This window comes from Cherax quadricarinatus, chromosome 48, assembly GCF_038502225.1.
Source record: "Cherax quadricarinatus isolate ZL_2023a chromosome 48, ASM3850222v1, whole genome shotgun sequence".
NCBI lineage: Eukaryota > Metazoa > Arthropoda > Malacostraca > Decapoda > Parastacidae > Cherax > Cherax quadricarinatus.
This window is the reverse complement of record NC_091339.1, coordinates 29,382,904-29,402,815: the sequence shown is the minus strand read 5'-3', so window position 1 is coordinate 29,402,815 and position 19,912 is coordinate 29,382,904. Positions and strand designations below refer to the sequence as shown.

The window sequence follows — 19,912 nt, the reverse complement described above, 5'->3', positions numbered from 1 at the left end:
TAGGTTTGTGACACAGGATTTTCCCTCCCTGAAACCATGCTGGTTGTCAATTATATACTTGTTTCTTTCCAGGTGCTCCACCACTCTCCTCCTGATGATCTTCTCCATGACCTTGCATACTATACATGTTAGTGATACAGGTCTGTAGTTTAGTGCCTCATGTCTGTCTCCCTTTTTAAAAATTGGGACTACATTTGCCATCTTCCATACCTCAGGGAGTTGCCCAGTTTCAAATGATGTGTTGAAGATCTTTGTTAACGGTACACACAATATCTCTGCTCCCTCTTTAAGGACCCACGGAGAAATGTTGTCTGGTCCCACCGCCTTTGAGGTGTCAAGTTCGCATAGCAGCTTCTTCACCTCCTCCTTGGTTATATGTACCTCATCCAGCACTTGCTGGTGCACCCCCCTGCTCTGATTTCCTGGAGTCCTACTGGTTTCCACTGTAAATACTTCTTTAAATCTTGTGTTGAGCTCCTGACATACCTCCCGGTCGTTTCTTGTGAATTCCCCATCACCCTTCCTCAGTCTGATTACCTGGTCCTTGAATGTTGTTTTCCTCCTGATGTGGCTGTACAACAGCTTCGGATCAGTCTTGACTTTCGATGCTATGTCATTTTCGTATTGCCGCTGAGCCTCCCTTCTTATCTGTGCATATTCGTTTCTGACTCTTCGGCTAATCTCTTTATTTTCCTGAGTTCTCTGTCTTCTGTACCTTTTCCATTCTCTAGTACACCTAGTTTTTGCCTCCCTACACCTTTGGGTGAACCAAGGACTCGTTCTGTTCTTCCCATTATTTCTGTTTCCCTTAGGAGCAAACCTCTCCTCTGCCTCCTTGCATTTTGTTGCCACATAATCCATCATTGTGTGTGTATATATATGTGCTTGTACATACATGTGTAGTGTGACCTAAGTGTAAGTAGAAGTAGTAAGATGTACCTGAAATCTTGCATGTATATGAGACAGAAAAAAGACAGCAGCAATCCTACCATCGTGTAAAACAATTACAGGCTTTCGTTTTACACTCACTGGCAGGGCGGTAGTACCTCCCTGGGCGGTAGCTGTCTACCAATCTACTACCTAGGAGAATGGAAAACATACTAACAAAATAGCTAAGAATTTGGTCAACTGGAACAATGTAATTGGCATAAAATAGGACTCAGTGTCCAAAATCACCAGTGTGTAAATATGGCCGACACAAAAATTTGCGAAAGCGTAATTTCGTTAGTTTTCCATCAAATTTCATACTTTTGGTTTCATTACCTTTTGAAAGAGATTCTTTATCATTTCATAAGACTTTTTTTTATTTTTTTTAACAGTAATTCTCAGATCAGGGGTCTGGACAATGAGAGGGTTAATAGTTGGTAAATTATTACTCCTGGAACTGGATGAAATTCTCACACCACAAGTGTTCTGTGCAAGCATTGAAATTTCTTGAAACATTGGTAGATAAGTGATAAATAGAGCCAATATGAATATCATTTGTCAAACTGCTGGCCTCATATGAAGTTGCCAGTCAAACATTAGTTATTAATGCACTTCTGTAGCTGTTGTACTTTGGTAGAGATGAATAAACAGAAAGGTGGATGGGGGGCTTGAACTGTGGTCCCAAGATTACATGATAAGCTGTGAGGCTTCTAATAGAAAAGTTTCATAGAAGGTGCTGCTGTGGCCTGTCTGCATCAGTGGCCACTGTCTGGAACCTTTTCCACAGTCCCAGCAGCCTTCAAAGTAAATCTGTTCTCACTACCCTCAAAGCCACAGTCTATGAACCCAATTCAAGTCCTAGTGAACAACTGTTAATGAATAAACATAAAGGTGGACAGGGGGCTTGAACTCTGGTCCCAAGATTAACAAGTCCAGCACTTTACCTGTTAATCTTAGGACCATGGTCTGAGCTCCCTGTCCACCTTTCTATTTATTCATTGACAGTCATTCACTACCACTTGAATTGAGTTCACATAACATAAGCATTGCCTGTTAACAAACCTCTTTCTATACTTAATTCACTTAGCACCTCCATTATCGTTTACTCCTGGCACTCCAATTATGCTCGCCACAATAGTTTCTTCCACTTAGCATTTAGGTCTCTCCCCTCAACAATTATTCTCTCACGTGGTCACCCTGCATCGGTGTGAGACAGCCAGTGTGTTTGAAAAAAAAACATTCAATACTTCTCAAAATCTCAACTTCCTCTACACATTTTTTGCCTAGGTACATCTCTAATCTACATAATTCTTCAATATATACACTTATACCCACTCTTTTCCTTCTATAGTTGATTAATATTACCATTTTCCCATATTTAGGTCTAGTTCTGTCAGACACATCTGAATTAACCCCATTTATTTATCACTACAGAAATTCTCCCACATTATAATATGAACAGAAATTAACAAGAATGCTCCTGGTGGCTGATGGCTATTACTTCTAATACTTCTTAATAACAAAGTACATATTATGTGTAGTATTTTAGACAGGCCTTAAGGTAATGATTGAAATATGGTATATTAGTTTATTTGATGGTTTATTGATAATACTGTACTATCAACTGATTTTTTTATTATAGCTATAAATGTTAGAGTACATAGGAAAGAGGGAAATTATTTCCCAGTAAAAGTAGGCCTTAGACAAGGGTGTGTGATGTCACCGTGGTTGTTTAAAATATTTATAGATGGGGTTGTAAGAGAAGTAAATGCAAGGGTCTTGACAAGAGGCGTGGAGTTAAAAGATAAAGAATCACACATAAAGTGGGAGTTGTCACAGTTGCTCTTTGCTGATGACACTGTGCTCTTGGGAGATTCTGAAGAGAAGTTGCAGAGATTGGTGGATGAATTTGGTAGGGTGTGCAAAAGAAGAAAATTAAAAGTGAATACAGGAAAGAGTAAGGTTATGAGGATAACAAAAATATTAGGTGATGAAAGATTGGATATCAGATTGGAGGGAGAGAGTATGGAGGAGGTGAATGTATTCAGATATTTGGGAGTGGACGTGTCAGCGGATGGGTCTATGAAGGATGAGGTGAATCATAGAATTCATGAGGGGAAAAGGGTGAGTGGTGTACTTAGGAGTCTGTGGAGACAAAGAACTTCGTCCTTGGAGGCAAAGAGGGGAATGTATGAGAGTATAGTTTTACCAACACTCTTATATGGGTGTGAAGCATGGGTGATGAATGTTGCAGCGAGGAGAAGGCTGGACGCAGTGGAGATGTCATGTCTGAGGGCAATGTGTGGTGTGAATATAATGCAGAGAATTCGTAGTTTGGAAGTTAGGAGGAGGTGCGGGATTACCAAAACTGTTGTCCAGAGGGCTGAGGAAGGGTTGTTGAGGTGGTTCGGACATGTAGAGAGAATGGAGCGAAACAGAATGACTTCAAGAGTGTATCAGTCTGTAGTGGAAGGAAGGCGGGGTAGGGGTTGGCCTAGGAAAGGTTGGAGGGAGGGGGTAAAGGAGGTTTTGTGTGCGAGGGGCTTGGACTTCCAGCAGGCGTGCGTGAGCGTGTTTGAGAGGAGTGAATGGAGACGAATGGTTTTTAATACTTGACGTGCTGTTGGAGTGTGAGCAAAGTAACATTTATGAAGGGGTTCAGGGAAACCGGCAGGCCGGACTTGAGTCCTGGAGATGGGAAGTACAGTGCCTGCACTCTGAAGGAGGGGTGTTAATGTTGCAGTTTAAAAACTGTAGTGTAAAGCACCCTTCTGGCAAGACAGTGATGGAGTGAATGATGGTGAAAGTTTTTCTTTTTCGGGCCACCCTGCCTTTGTGGGAATCGGCCAGTGTGATAATAAAAAAAAAATGTTAAAGGTAGTAGGTTGGTAGACAGCAACCATCCAGGGAGGTACTACCGTCCTGCCAAGCGAGTGTACAACAAAAGCCTGTAATTGTTTTACATGATGGTAGGATTGCTGGTGTCTTTTGTCTGTCTCATAAATATGCAAGATTACAGGTACGTCTTGCTACTTCTACTTACACTTAGGTCACACTACACATACGTGTACAAGCATGCATGCATGCTTTTTTTTTTTTTTCAACAAGTCGGCCGTCTCCCACCGAGGCAGGGTGACCCAAAAAAGAAAGAAAATCCCCAAAAAGAAAATGCATTCATCATCATTCAACACTTTCACCACACTCACACATAATCACTGTTTTTTCAGAGGTGCTCAGAATACAACAGTTTAGAAGCATATACGTATAAAGATACACAACATATCCCTCCAAACTGCCAATATCCCAAACTCCTCCTTTAAAGTGCAGGCATTGTACTTCCCATTTCCAGGACTCAAGTCCGACTATATGAAAATAACCGGTTTCCCTGAATCCCTTCACTAAATATTACCCTGCTCACACTCAACAGATCGTCAGGTCCCAAGTACCATTCGTCTCCATTCACTCCTATCTAACATGCTCATGCACGCTTGCTGGAAGTCCAAGCCCCTTGCCCACAAAACCTCCTTTACCCCCTCTCTCCAACCCTTTCGAGGGCGACCCCTACCTCGCCTTCTTTCCCCTGTAGATTTATATGCTTTCCATGTCATTCTACTTTGATCCATTCTCTCTAAATGACCAAACCACCTCAACAACCCCTCTTCTGCCCTCTGACTAATACTTTTATTAACTCCACACCTTTTCCTAATTTCCACACTCCAAATTTTCTGCATAATATTTACACCTCACATTGCCCTTAGACAGGACATCTCCACTGCCTCCAACCGTCTCCTCGCTGCTGCATTTACCACCCAAGCTTCACACCCATATAAGAGTGTTGGTACTACTATACTTTCATACATTCCCTTCTTTGCCTCCATAGATAATTTTTTTTGACTCCACATATACCTCAATGCACCACTCACCTTTTTTCCCTCATCAATTCTATGATTAACCTCATCCTTCATAAATCCATCCACTGACACGTCATCTCCCAAGTATCTGAAAACATTCACTTCTTCCATACTCTTCCTCCCCAATTTGATATCCAATTTTTCTTTATCTAAATCATTTGATACCCTCATCACCTTACTCTTTTCTATGTTCACTTTCAACTTTCCACCTTTACACACATTCCCAAACTCATCCACTAACCTTTGCAATTTTTCTTTAGAATCTACCATAAGCACAGTATCATCAACAAAAAGTAACTGTGTTAATTCCCATTTTGAATTTGATTCCCCATAATTTAATCCCACCCCTCTCCTGAACACCCTAGCATTTACTTCTTTTACAACCCCATCTATAAATATATTAAACAACCATGGTGACATTACACATCCCTGTCTAAGACCTACTTTTACCGGGAAGTAGTCTCCCTCTCTTCTACACACCCTAACCTGAGCCTCACTATCCTCATAAAAACTCTTTACAGCATTTAGTAACTTACCACCTATTCCATATACTTGCAACATCTGCCACATTGCTCCCCTATCCACTCTATCATATGCCTTTTCTAAATCCATAAATGCAATAAAAACTTCCCTACCTTTATCTAAATACTGTTCACATATATGCTTCAATGTAAACACTTGATCTACACATCCCCTACCCACTCTGAAACCTCCTTGCTCATCCGCAATCCTACATTCTGTCTTACCTCTAATTCTTTCAATTATAACCCTACCGTACACTTTTCCTGGCATACTCAATAAACTTACTCCTCTATAATTTTTACAATCTCTTTTGTCCCCTTTCCCTTTATATAAAGGGACTATACATGCTCTCTGCCAATCCCTAGGTACCTTCCCCTCTTTCATACATTTATTAAACAAAAGTACCAACCACTCCAACACTATATCCCCCCCTTCTTTTAACATTTCTGTCATGATCCCATCAGTTCCAGCTGCTTTACCTCCTTTCATTCTACGTAATGCCTCGCGTACCTCCCCCACACTTACATTCTGCTCTTCTTCACTCCTAAAAGATGGTATACCTCCCTGACCAGTGCATGAAATTACCGCCTCCCTTTCTTCCTCAACATTTAAAAGTTCCTCAAAATATTCTCGCCATCTACCTAATACCACCATCTCCCCATCTACTAACTTCCCTACTCTGTTTTTAACTGACAAATCCATACTTTCACTAGGCTTTCTTAACTTGTTTAACTCACTCCAAAATTTTTTCTTATTTTCATTAAAATTTCTTGACAGTGCCTCTCCCACTCTATAATCTGCTCTCCTTTTACACTCTCTCACCACTCTCTTCACCTTTCTTTTACTCTCCATATACTCTGCTTTTCTTATAACACTTCTGCTTTGTAAAAACCTCTCATAAGCTAACTTTTTCTCTTTTATCACACCCTTTACTTCATCATTCCACCAATCACTCCTCTTTCCACCTGCCCCCACCCTTCTATAACCACAAACTTCTCCCCCACATTCTAATACTGCATTTTTAAAACTATTCCAACCCTCTTCAACCCCCCCCACTACTCATCTTTGCACTAGCCCACCTTTCTGCTAACAGTCGCTTATATCTCCCCCGAACTTCCTCCTCCCTTAGTTTATACACTTTCACCTCCCTCTTACTTGTTGTTGCCACCTTCCTCTTTTCCCATCTACCTCTTACTCTAACTGTAGCTACAACTAAATAATGATCCGATATATCAGTTACCCCTCTATAAACATGTACATCCTGGAGCCTACCCATCAACCTTTTATCCACCAATACATAATCTAACAAACTACTTTCATTACGTGCTACATCATACCTTGTATATTTATTTATCGTCTTTTTCATAAAATATGTATTACTTATTACCAAATCTCTTTCTACACATAGCTCAATTAAAGGCTCCCCATTTACATTTACCCCTGGCACCCCAAATTTACCTACTACTACCTCCATAACATTTTTACCCACTTTAGCATTGAAATCCCCAACCACCATTACTCTCACACTTGATTCAAAACTCCCCACGCATTCACTCAACATTTCCCAAAATCTCTCTCTCTCCTCTACACTTCTTTCTTCTCCAGGTGCATACACACTTACTATAACCCACTTTTCACATCCAATCTTTATTTTACTCCACATAATCCTTGAATTAATACATTTATAGTCCCTCTTTTCCTGCCATAGCTTATCCTTCAACATTATTGCTACTCCTTCTTTAGCTCTAACTCTATTTGAAACCCCTGACTTAATCCCATTTTTTTTTTTTTATTATCACACTGGCCGATTCCCACCAAGGCAGGGTGGCCCGAAAAAGAAAAACTTTCACCATCATTCACTCCATCACTGTCTTGCCAGAAGGGTGCTTTACACTACAGTTTTTTAAACTGCAACATTAACACCCCTCCTTCAGAGTGCAGGCACTGTACTTCCCATCTCCAGGACTCAAGTCTGGCCTGCCGGTTTCCCTGAACCCCTTCATAAATGTTACTTTGCTCACACTCCAACAGCACGTCAAGTATTAAAAACCATTCGTCTCCATTTACTCCTAACAAACACACTCACGCATGCCTGCTGGAAGTCCAAGCCCCTCGCACACAAAACCTCCTTTACCCCCTCCCTCCAACCTTTCCTAGGCCGACCCCTACCCCGCCTTCCTTCCACTACAGACTGATACACTCTTGAAGTCATTCTGTTTCGCTCCATTCTCTACATGTCCGAACCACCTCAACAACCCTTCCTCAGCCCTCTGGACAACAGTTTTGGTAATCCCGCACCTCCTCCTAACTTCCAAACTACGAATTCTCTGCATTAGTAGTTTGGAAGTTAGGAGGAGGTGCGGGATTACCAAAACTGTTGTCCAGAGGGCTGAGGAAGGGTTGAGGTGGTTCGGACATGTAGAGAGAATGGAGTGAAACAGAATGACTTCAAGAGTGTATCAGTCTGTAGTGGAAGGAAGGCGGGGTAGGGGTCGACCTAGGAAAGGTTGGAGGGAGGGGGTAAAGGAGGTTTTATATATGTATGTGTGTATATATGTATGTGTGTATATATGTATGTGTGTATATATGTATGTGTATATATGTATGTGTGTATATATGTATGTGTGTATATATGTATGTGTGTATATATGTATGTGTGTATATATGTATGTGTGTATATATGTATGTGTGTATATATGTATGTGTGTATATATGTATGTGTGTATATATGTATGTGTGTATATATGTATGGGTGTATATATATATATTTTGGGAGATGTTAAGTGAATGTATAGGAGCCTTTGAACCAAGTGAGAGAGTAATTGTGGTAGGGGACTTGAATGCTAAAGTAGGAGAAACTTTTAGAGAGGGTGTGGTAGGTAAGTTTGGGGTGCCAGGTGTAAATGATAATGGGAGCCCTTTGATTGAACTTTGTATAGAAAGGGGTTTAGTTATAGGTAATACATATTTTAAGAAAAAGAGGATAAATAAGTATACACGATATGATGTAGGGAGAAATGACAGTAGTTTGTTGGATTATGTATTGGTAGATAAAAGACTGTTGAGTAGACTTCAGGATGTACATGTTTATAGAGGGGCCACAGATATATCAGATCACTTTCTAGTTGTAGCTACACTGAGAGTAAAAGGTAGATGGGATACAAGGAGAATAGAAGCATCAGGGAAGAGAGAGGTGAAGGTTTATAAACTAAAAGAGGAGGCAGTTAGGGTAAGATATAAACAGCTATTGGAGGATAGATGGGCTAATGAGAGCATAGGCAATGGGGTCGAAGAGGTATGGGGTAGGTTTAAAAATGTAGTGTTAGAGTGTTCAGCAGAAGTTTGTGGTTACAGGAAAGTGGGTGCAGGAGGGAAGAGGAGCGATTGGTGGAATGATGATGTAAAGAGAGTAGTAAGGGAGAAAAAGTTAGCATATGAGAAGTTTTTACAAAGTAGAAGTGATGCAAGGAGGGAAGAGTATATGGAGAAAAAGAGAGAAGTTAAGAGAGTGGTGAAGCAATGTAAAAAGAGAGCAAATGAGAGAGTGGGTGAGATGTTATCAACAAATTTTGTTGAAAATAAGAAAAAGTTTTGGAGTGAGATTAACAAGTTAAGAAAGCCTAGAGAACAAATGGATTTGTCAGTTAAAAATAGGAGAGGAGCGTTATTAAATGGAGAGTTAGAGGTATTGGGAAGATGGAAGGAATATTTTGAGGAATTGTTAAATGTTGATGAAGATAGGGAAGCTGTGATTTCGTGTATAGGGCAAGGAGGAATAACATCTTGTAGGAGTGAGGAAGAGCCAGTTGTGAGTGTGGGGGAAGTTCGTGAGGCAGTAGGTAAAATGAAAGGGGGTAAGGCAGCCGGGATTGATGGGATAAAGATAGAAATGTTAAAAGCAGGTGGGGATATAGTTTTGGAGTGGTTGGTGCAATTATTTAATAAATGTATGGAAGAGGGTAAGGTACCTAGGGATTGGCAGAGAGCATGCATAGTTCCTTTGTATAAAGGCAAAGGGGATAAAAGAGAGTGCAAAAATTATAGGGGGATAAGTCTGTTGAGTGTACCTGGTAAAGTGTATGGTAGAGTTATAATTGAAAGAATTAAGAGTAAGACGGAGAATAGGATAGCAGATGAACAAGGAGGCTTTAGGAAAGGTAGGGGGTGTGTGGACCAGGTGTTTACAGTGAAACATATAAGTGAACAGTATTTAGATAAGGCTAAAGAGGTCTTTGTGGCATTTATGGATTTGGAAAAGGCGTATGACAGGGTGGATAGGGGGGCAATGTGGCAGATGTTGCAAGTGTATGGTGTAGGAGGTAGGTTACTGAAAGCAGTGAAGAGTTTTTACGAGGATAGTGAGGCTCAAGTTAGAGTATGTAGGAAAGAGGGAAATTTTTTCCCAGTAAAAGTAGGCCTTAGACAAGGATGTGTGATGTCACCGTGGTTGTTTAATATATTTATAGATGGGGTTGTAAGAGAAGTAAATGCGAGGGTCTTGGCAAGAGGCGTGGAGTTAAAAGATAAAGAATCACACACAAAGTGGGAGTTGTCACAGCTGCTCTTTGCTGATGACACTGTGCTCTTGGGAGATTCTGAAGAGAAGTTGCAGAGATTGGTGGATGAATTTGGTAGGGTGTGCAAAAGAAGAAAATTAAAGGTGAATACAGGAAAGAGTAAGGTTATGAGGATAACAAAAAGATTAGGTGATGAAAGATTGAATATCAGATTGGAGGGAGAGAGTATGGAGGAGGTGAACGTATTCAGGTGTGTATATATATGTATGTGTGTATATATATATATATATATATATATATATATATATATATATATATATATATATATATATATATATATATATATATATATATATATATATATATATTGTGTGTGTGTGTGTCGTGCCGAATATGTAAAACTGGTCAATTAGCAAGAACTCATTTAAAATTAAGTCCTTTCTGAAATTTTCTCTTATACGTTTAAAGATATATTTTTTTCATTAATGTTAATGTAAAAATTTATGATTTTGCACCAAAAGGAACTTAGAAAACTTACCTATCCTTATTATAACAAGAGCAATTTATTTTAGCCTAACCCAACTAAATATATTTTAGATTAGTTTGGAGGGATATGTTGTGTATCTTTATACGTATATGCTTCTAAACTGTTGTTTTCTGAGCACCTCTGCAAAAACAGTGATTATGTGTGAGTGTGGTGAAAGTGTTGAATGATGATGAAAGCATTTTCTTTTTGGGGATTTTCTTTCTTTTTTGGGTCACCCTGCCTCGGTGGGAAACGGCCAACTTGTTGGAAAAAAAAAAATATATATATATATATATATATATATATATATATATATATATATATATATATATATATATATATATATATATATATATGTACAGTATATATATATAGGTAGTAGGTTGGTAGATAGCAACCATCCAGGGAGGTACTACCGTCCTGCCAAGTGAATGTAAAACGAAAGCCTGTAATTGTTTTACATGATGGTAGGATTGCTGGTGTCCTTTTTTCTGTCTCATGAACATGCAAGATTTCAGGTACGTCTTGCTACTTCTACTTACACTTAGGTCACACTACACATACATGTACAAGCGTATAATATATACACACCCGTCTGGGTTTTCTTCTATTTTCTTTCTAGTTCTTGTTCTTGTTTATTTCCTCTTATCTCCATGGGGAAGTGGAACAGAATTCTTCCTCCGTACGCCATGCGTGTTGTAAGAGGCAACTAAAATGCCGGGAGCAAGGGGCTAGTAACCCCTTCTCCTGTATATATTACTAAATGTAAAAGGAGAAACTTTCGTTTCTCCTTTTGGGCCACCCCGCCTCGGTGGGATACGGCCGATGTGTTGAAAGAAAAGAAAGAAATATATATATATGCAATAAGATCCTATATATATATACATATATATATATGTATACACATACATACATTCATACATACACACATATATATATGTATACACATACATACATTCATACATACACACCCCTCTGGGTTTTCTGCTATTTTCTTTCTAGTTCTTGTTCTTGTTTATTTCCTCTTATCTCCATGGGGAAGTGGAACAGAATTTTTCCTCTGTAAGCCATGCGTGTTGTAAGAGGCGACTAAAATGCCGGGAGCAAGGGGCTAGTAACCCCTTCTCCTGTATATATGACTAAATGTTCAAGGAGAAACTTTCGTTTCTCCTTTTGGGCCACCCCGCCTCGGTGGGATACGGCCAGTGTGTTGAAAGAAAGCTATAAATGTGCATGCCTACAAATTAGCGTAGGTAAAGTTATATGATTGCAGTACACACATGGGTAAGAGAGAGAAATCAGATTTTTCCTAGTGTGAGACTCAGACAAATACATGGAGTAGGCAACAACATTACAGACTTCAATGAAATTATCAGGTACTTGTGCATTGGGTGCAGTGCAGTGTTACAGTTGTTCACTTGGCCCATTAATGCTCTCTTTGTTTTACAATGTTAAGACTTAGTGTCAGAGTGCTTTATAGTGTCCTTGTTCTCACTGTTGGAAATTTCTGTTTTCATTAGTTAGTACAGGATATCAATTCTCTTGTATTTATTTAGTCTGTAATAAAGCTAATACTGTAATTGGATCTGAGGCAATTTTCTATTTTCCCCCTAGGACGGGGAAATCCAAAGACAAGGAGTCTAGCAAAAAGTAAGTTTTAATCATTTCTATAATATCAAAGTAATATCTGATTGTATTGGAAATATAAAAACACTTCATATAAATTTTTGATGTAATTGACATTTTACTTGCTAAATTTTTTTTTATTAACTGACAAAAAGTAATTTAATTTGTAAACATGCCTTATTTTAGGCTTTATTCATTAAAGTCATTAGTCTCCCTGTTAAACAGCTGTATTTGCTATTATCTATATACACTGTTACTATATAGATTTAATTGACTAAATATAATTTTAGATTGATATGATTGTGCTGAGATGTTTTATGTCATGTTAAGTATTCACAATAATTGTGAAGTGTTTTTTAAGTTAACATCATCCTTTTAGAATTTAGTGTTAATACTGTGTGCTTTTCATTCATTCAGGCAACTTGGATTGTCTCAGTGTGACTGTATGAATGGTAGTGAAAATAATGAAATTGTTTGAGCTAAAATTGCGGCTTAAAGCATGTTTTATATAATATTATTATTATTATTTTTTTTTTATCATCACACTGGCCGATTCCCACCAAGGCAGGGTGGCCCGAAAAAGAAAAACTTTCACCATCATTCACTCCATCACTGTCTTGCCAGAAGGGTGCTTTACACTACAGTTTTTAAACTGCAACATTAACACCCCTCCTTCAGAGTGCAGGCACTGTACTTCCCATCTCCAGGACTCAAGTCCGGCCTGCCGGTTTCCCTGAATCCCTTCATAAATGTTACTTTGCTCACACTCCAACAGCACGTCAAGTATTAAAAACCATTTGTCTCCATTCACTCCTATCAAACACGCTCATGCATGCCTGCTGGAAGTCCAAGCCCCTCGCACACAAAACCTCCTTTACCCCCTCCCTCCAACCTTTCCTAGGCCGACCCCTACCCCGCCTTCCTTCCACTACAGACTGATACACTCTTGAAGTCATTCTGTTTCGCTCCATTCTCTCTACATGTCCGAACCACCTCAACAACCCTTCCTCAGCCCTCTGGACAACAGTTTTGGTAATCCCGCATCTCCTCCTAACTTCCAAACTACGAATTCTCTGCATTATATTCACACCACACATTGCCCTCAGACATGACATCTCCACTGCCTCCAGCCTTCTCCTCGCTACAACATTCATCACCCAAGCTTCACACCCATATAAGAGCGTTGGTAAAACTATACTCTCATACATTCCCCTCTTTGCCTCCAAGGACAAAGTTCTTTGTCTCCACAGACTCCTAAGTGCACCACTCACTCTTTTTCCCTCATCAATTCTATGATTCACCTCATCTTTCATAGACCCATCCGCTGACACGTCCACTCCCAAATATCTGAATACGTTCACCTCCTCCATACTCTCTCCCTCCAATCTGATATTCAATCTTTCATCACCTAATCTTTTTGTTATCCTCATAACCTTACTCTTTCCTGTATTCACCTTCAATTTTCTTCTTTTGCACACCCTACCAAATTCATCCACCAATCTCTGCAACTTCTCTTCAGAATCTCCCAAGAGCACAGTGTCATCAGCAAAGAGCAGCTGTGACAACTCCCACTTTGTGTGTGATTCTTTATCTTTTAACTCCACGCCTCTTGCCAAGACCCTCGCATTTACTTCTCTTACAACCCCATCTATAAATATATTAAACAACCACGGTGACATCACACATCCTTGTCTAAGGCCTACTTTTACTGGGAAAAAATTTCCCTCTTTCCTACGTACTCTAACTTGAGCCTCACTATCCTCGTAAAAACTCTTCACTGCTTTCAGTAACCTACCTCCTACACCATACACTTGCAACATCTGCCACATTGCCCCCCTATCCACTCTGTCATACGCCTTTTCCAAATCCATAAATGCCACAAAGACCTCTTTAGCCTTATCTAAATACTGTTCACTTATATGTTTCACTGTAAACACCTGGTCCACACACCCCCTACCTTTCCTAAAGCCTCCTTGTTCATCTGCTATCCTATTCTCCGTCTTACTCTTAATTCTTTCAATTATAACTCTACCATACACTTTACCAGGTACACTCAACAGACTTATCCCCCTATAATTTTTGCACTCTCTTTTATCCCCTTTGCCTTTATACAAAGGAACTATGCATGCTCTCTGCCAATCCCTAGGTACCTTACCCTCTTCCATACATTTATTAAATAATTGCACCAACCACTCCAAAACTATATCCCCACCTGCTTTTAACATTTCTATCTTTATCCCATCAATCCCGGCTGCCTTACCCCCTTTCATTTTACCTACTGCCTCACGAACTTCCCCCACACTCACAACTGGCTCTTCCTCACTCCTACAAGATGTTATTCCTCCTTGCCCTATACACGAAATCACAGCTTCCCTATCTTCATCAACATTTAACAATTCCTCAAAATATTCCCTCCATCTTCCCAATACCTCTAACTCTCCATTTAATAACTCTCCTCTCCTATTTTTAACTGACAAATCCATTTGTTCTCTAGGCTTTCTTAACTTGTTAATCTCACTCCAAAACTTTTTCTTATTTTCAACAAAATTTGTTGATAACATCTCACCCACTCTCTCATTTGCTCTCTTTTTACATTGCTTCACCACTCTCTTAACCTCTCTCTTTTTCTCCACATACTCTTCCCTCCTTGCATCACTTCTACTTTGTAAAAACTTCTCATATGCTAACTTTTTCTCCCTTACTACTCTCTTTACATCATCATTCCACCAATCGCTCCTCTTCCCTCCTGCACCCACTTTCCTGTAACCACAAACTTCTGCTGAACACTCTAACACTACATTTTTAATCCTACCCCACACCTCTTCGACCCCATTGCCTATGCTCTCATTTGTCCATCTATCCTCCAATAGCTGTTTATATCTTACCCTAAATTGCTATGTAGTGAGAAGGGCTATTCAGGTATTGTATTCATCACTGATTAAAAGGAATAAATGGTTTGAAATATATCCAGTGTATTACTACGGTATAAAGGTTTTACTTAATATGTGCATATTTTCAATTTACATTTCTTGAAATTGTTACTGTAGAAAAAAAAAAAGATTTCTCTCTTACAGGAAGGATTCGCGGCGTGATCGTAGCCGTAGTCGAGATAATAAAGACAAAGAAAAGGACAGACTGAAGGAAAAAGAAAAAAAGGAAAAGAAGAAAGATAAAAAGGAGAAAGATGAGAAGAAGAAAGAATCAAAGGTAAGAATTACTTGTAGGTTATATTACTTTCATTGTTACAATACTTAGCAATAGTGTTGAGAACTTGGTGGGTAAGCAGTACTCATTTAATTTCTCACAGAGAGAGGTTTAATCTGAAAATCTGACTCATAGCTTGAGGAGAATAGGAACAGTGGTACTGCACCGATTTTCTTTGTAGAAATTAAATGAGTGAAATGCAATACCTTCATTGTGATATCACAGAGTGGGAATAATGCAGATCAGTGGGTCATTAGAACTGGGTTGTCCATATACTTTTGAAAAGAGACAGGAAATAAATCATTGTAGGAAGCAATTTTATGTTTGAATAAATATATAAATATTCAGCAGTGACCCTGGAGAACAGTGATGTAACAGTTGGCATTTATTGTAATACATGTATAGGGAGTTGTCCTAGGAATGATTGGAGGTAAAGGAGGTTTTGTGAGCAAGGGTCTTGGACTTCCAACAGGTGTGTGTGAGCATGTTAGATAGGAGTAAGTGGAGGCAAGTAGTTTTTATGATTGGACGTGTAGTTGGCAATGGAGTTGCCTAGTGCATAGTGGTAGGAAGGTCTCAAGCCTGCCTGCCACACCTCTCCTTAAAAGAAATGCATGGCACCAATTGAAATGAATTCTGCTCTGGCCCTTAATAAAAATGTTCATGCTTTTATTGGAAGCGAAATAAATTTAATTGCATTTTGAAAACGTGACTTATGAATGCATGACTTTAGTTTTTCTACTGTGTGTGCACACATGCTTCTTTGGGTCACTGCCTTGGTGGGAGATGACCATTACATTAAAAAATATGTATTTACTGATCTGACATTCTGAAAAAGTTTTGCATGTTGAGGTACGATTACAGGGGTAACTACCATGATATTTCCAGTGGAAACTAGAACTGCCTTTTCAAGTGTCAAATCAGCTAGGCTGCAAGTTACATGTACAGCTGCAGGCAACTAGCAACAGTAATATTTTAATCAAAAGTAAGCACTTAACCTTCAAGGGTCATACAGTGCCGCAGTAGCCTGACTGACCAGGTAAAACAATTAAGCCTGACCTTGGGCCATTCTGCTTGTAGAGCTCTCTCAATTATGCGATTGAACCACATTGTTATTTTCCTAATTCTATTTGCTTTTGACTTGAAATGCACATACATTTTACTGAGAATATGCTTTACTGATGTTCATAATTATTTTTGCAGGTCTCTCGGGATTATGATGAAGAGGAGCAGTTAGGATGTGATGGTGAGGATGAAAAGGGAAAGAAGAAAGAAAAAGAAGAGGAAGACACAAAGGACAAAGGAGAGGCAGTTGATATGGACATATCGGATTCTCCATGATTACAAATTTTTTCTGCTAAAAGAAGTTGACCAAAATGTATTGGACATAACAAATATTGTTAGTTACAAATAAGAAATGGAAATCAGTGTTCTGAGTTATGCAAAAAATATATTTTGTAAATTTGTAAAGTTTCTTCATAAACTGTGCTAAAGAAAGTGAAAATTTGACTATTGTTAGATGATGCATGCAATAGTTGTAGAAAAATGTTCATGATTAAAATTGAAATAAAAACATCTTGGTAAACTATACATTTATGGTACAGGAGAGTAAACATTTATGGTGAAAACTAACTCTGTAAAATCAAAATTAATGCTCATTTCTTTTTTTTTTAGCACATCGGCTGTTCCCACCAAGGCAGGGTAACCCAAAAGGAAAGAAAAACCCAAAAAGAAAAACTTTCATCATTGTTCAACACTTTCACCATCATTCATACATAATCACTGTTTTTGCAGAGATGCTCAGATATGACAGTTTAGATGTCCCACCAAACAGCCAATATTCCAAACCCCTCCTTTAAAGTGCAGACATTGCACTTCTCACCTCCAGGACTCATGTCCGGCTAACCGATTTCTCTGAGTTCCTTCACAAAATATTTTTTTTTTTTTTTTTTTATTATCACACCGGCCGATTCCCACCAAGGCAGGGTGGCCCGAAAAAGAAAAACTTTCACCATCATTCACTCCATCACTGTCTTGCCAGAAGGGTGCTTTACACTACAGTTTTTAAACTGCAACATTAACACCCCTCCTTCAGAGTGCAGGCACTGTACTTCCCATCTCCAGGACTCAAGTCCGGCCTGCCGGTTTCCCTGAATCCCTTCATAAATGTTACTTTGCTCACACTCCAACAGCACGTCAAGTATTAAAAACCATTTGTCTCCATTCACTCCTATCAAACACGCTCACGCATGCCTGCTGGAAGTCCAAGCCCCTCGCACACAAAACCTCCTTTACCCCCTCCCTCCAACCCTTCCTAGGCCGACCCCTACCCCGCCTTCCTTCCACTACAGACTGATACACTCTTGAAGTCATTCTGTTTCGCTCCATTCTCTCTACATGTCCGAACCACCTCAACAACCCTTCCTCAGCCCTCTGGACAACAGTTTTGGTAATCCCGCACCTCCTCCTAACTTCCAAACTACGAATTCTCTGCATTATATTCACACCACACATTGCCCTCAGACATGACATCTCCACTGCCTCCAGCCTTCTCCTCGCTGCAACATTCATCACCCACGCTTCACACCCATATAAGAGCGTTGGTAAAACTATACTCTCATACATTCCCCTCTTTGCCTCCAAGGACAAAGTTCTTTGTTTCCACAGACTCCTAAGTGCACCACTCACTCTTTTTCCCTCATCAATTCTATGATTCACCTCATCTTTCATAGACCCATCCGCTGACACGTCCACTCCCAAATATCTGAATACGTTCACCTCCTCCATACTCTCTCCCTCCAATCTGATATTCAATCTTTCATCACCTAATCTTTTTGTTATCCTCATAACCTTACTCTTTCCTGTATTCACCTTTAATTTTCTTCTTTTGCACACCCTACCAAATTCATCCACCAATCTCTGCAACTTCTCTTCAGAATCTCCCAAGAGCACAGTGTCATCAGCAAAGAGCAGCTGTGACAACTCCCACTTTGTGTGTGATTCTTTATCTTTTAACTCCACGCCTCTTGCCAAAACCCTCGCATTTACTTCTCTTACAACCCCATCTATAAATATATTAAACAACCACGGTGACATCACACATCCTTGTCTAAGGCCTACTTTTACTGGGAAAAAATTTCCCTCTTTCCTACATACTCTAACTTGAGCCTCACTATCCTCGTAAAAACTCTTCACTGCTTTCAGTAACCTACCTCCTACACCATACACTTGCAACATCTGCCACATTGCCCCCCTATCCACCCTGTCATACGCCTTTTCCAAATCCATAAATGCCACAAAGACCTCTTTAGCCTTATGTAAATACTGTTCACTTATATGTTTCACTGTAAACACCTGGTCCACACACCCCCTACCTTTCCTAAAGCCTCCTTGTTCATCTGCTATCCTATTCTCCGTCTTACTCTTAATTCTTTCAATTATAACTCTACCATACACTTTACCAGGTACACTCAACAGACTTATCCCCCTATAATTTTTGCACTCTCTTTTATCCCCTTTGCCTTTATACAAAGGAACTATGCATGCTCTCTGCCAATCCCTAGGTACCTTACCCTCTTCCATACATTTATTAAATAATTGCACCAACCACTCCAAAACTATATCCCCACCTGCTTTTAACATTTCTATCTTTATCCCATCAATCCCGGCTGCCTTACCCCCTTTCATTTTACCTACTGCCTCACGAACTTCCCCCACACTCACAACTGGCTCTTCCTCACTCCTACAAGATGTTATTCCTCCTTGCCCTATACACGAAATCACAGCTTCCCTATCTTCATCAACATTTAACAATTCCTCAAAATATTCCTTCCATCTTCCCAATACCTCTAACTCTCCATTTAATAACTCTCCTCTCCTATTTTTAACTGACAAATCCATTTGTTCTCTAGGCTTTCTTAACTTGTTAATCTCACTCCAAAACTTTTTCTTATTTTCAAGAAAATTTGTTGATAACATCTCACCCACTCTCTCATTTGCTCTCTTTTTACATTGCTTCACCACTCTCTTAACTTCTCTCTTTTTCTCCATATACTCTTCCCTCCTTGCATCACTTCTACTTTGTAAAAACTTCTCATATGCTAACTTTTTCTCCCTTACTACTCTCTTTACATCATCATTCCACCAATCGCTCCTCTTCCCTCCTGCACCCACTTTCCTGTAACCACAAACTTCTGCTGAACACTCTAACACTACATTTTTAAACCTACCCCATACCTCTTCGACCCCATTGCCTATGCTCTCATTAGCCCATCTATCCTCCAATAGCTGTTTATATCTTACCCTAACTGCCTCCTCTTTTAGTTTATAAACCTTCACCTCTCTCTTCCCTGATGCTTCTATTCTCCTTGTATCCCATCTACCTTTTACTCTCAGTATAGCTACAACTAGAAAGTGATCTGATATATCTGTGGCCCCTCTATAAACATGTACATCCTGAAGTCTACTCAACAGTCTTTTATCTACCAATACATAATCCAACAAACTACTGTCATTTCGCCCTACATCATATCGTGTATACTTATTTATCCTCTTTTTCTTAAAATATGTATTACCTATAACTAAACCCCTTTCTATACAAAGTTCAATCAAAGGGCTCCCATTATCATTTACACCTGGCACCCCAAACTTACCTACCACACCCTCTCTAAAAGTTTCTC

General features: G+C 39.5%; 1 protein-coding gene across 5 annotated transcripts in view; it reads left to right on the top strand.

Moving 5' to 3' along the window:
• Positions 1-16,600, top strand: part of Srp54 (splicing regulatory protein 54) — a 55,162-nt gene extending 38,562 nt beyond the window's left edge. For 3 of the 5 annotated variants that reach the window (XM_070095044.1, XM_070095039.1, XM_070095042.1), the window contains 3 exons: positions 12,018-12,053; positions 15,104-15,236; positions 16,437-16,600. In XM_070095044.1, the coding sequence (XP_069951145.1) occupies positions 12,018-12,053; positions 15,104-15,236; positions 16,437-16,574 (307 nt within the window). In that variant the 3' untranslated portion in view covers positions 16,575-16,600. The remainder of the gene's footprint in view (positions 1-12,017; positions 12,054-15,103; positions 15,237-16,436) is intronic. The other 2 variants (XM_070095040.1, XM_070095043.1) reach the window with 1 other exon arrangement.
• The last annotated feature ends 3,312 nt before the right edge of the window (positions 16,601-19,912 follow it).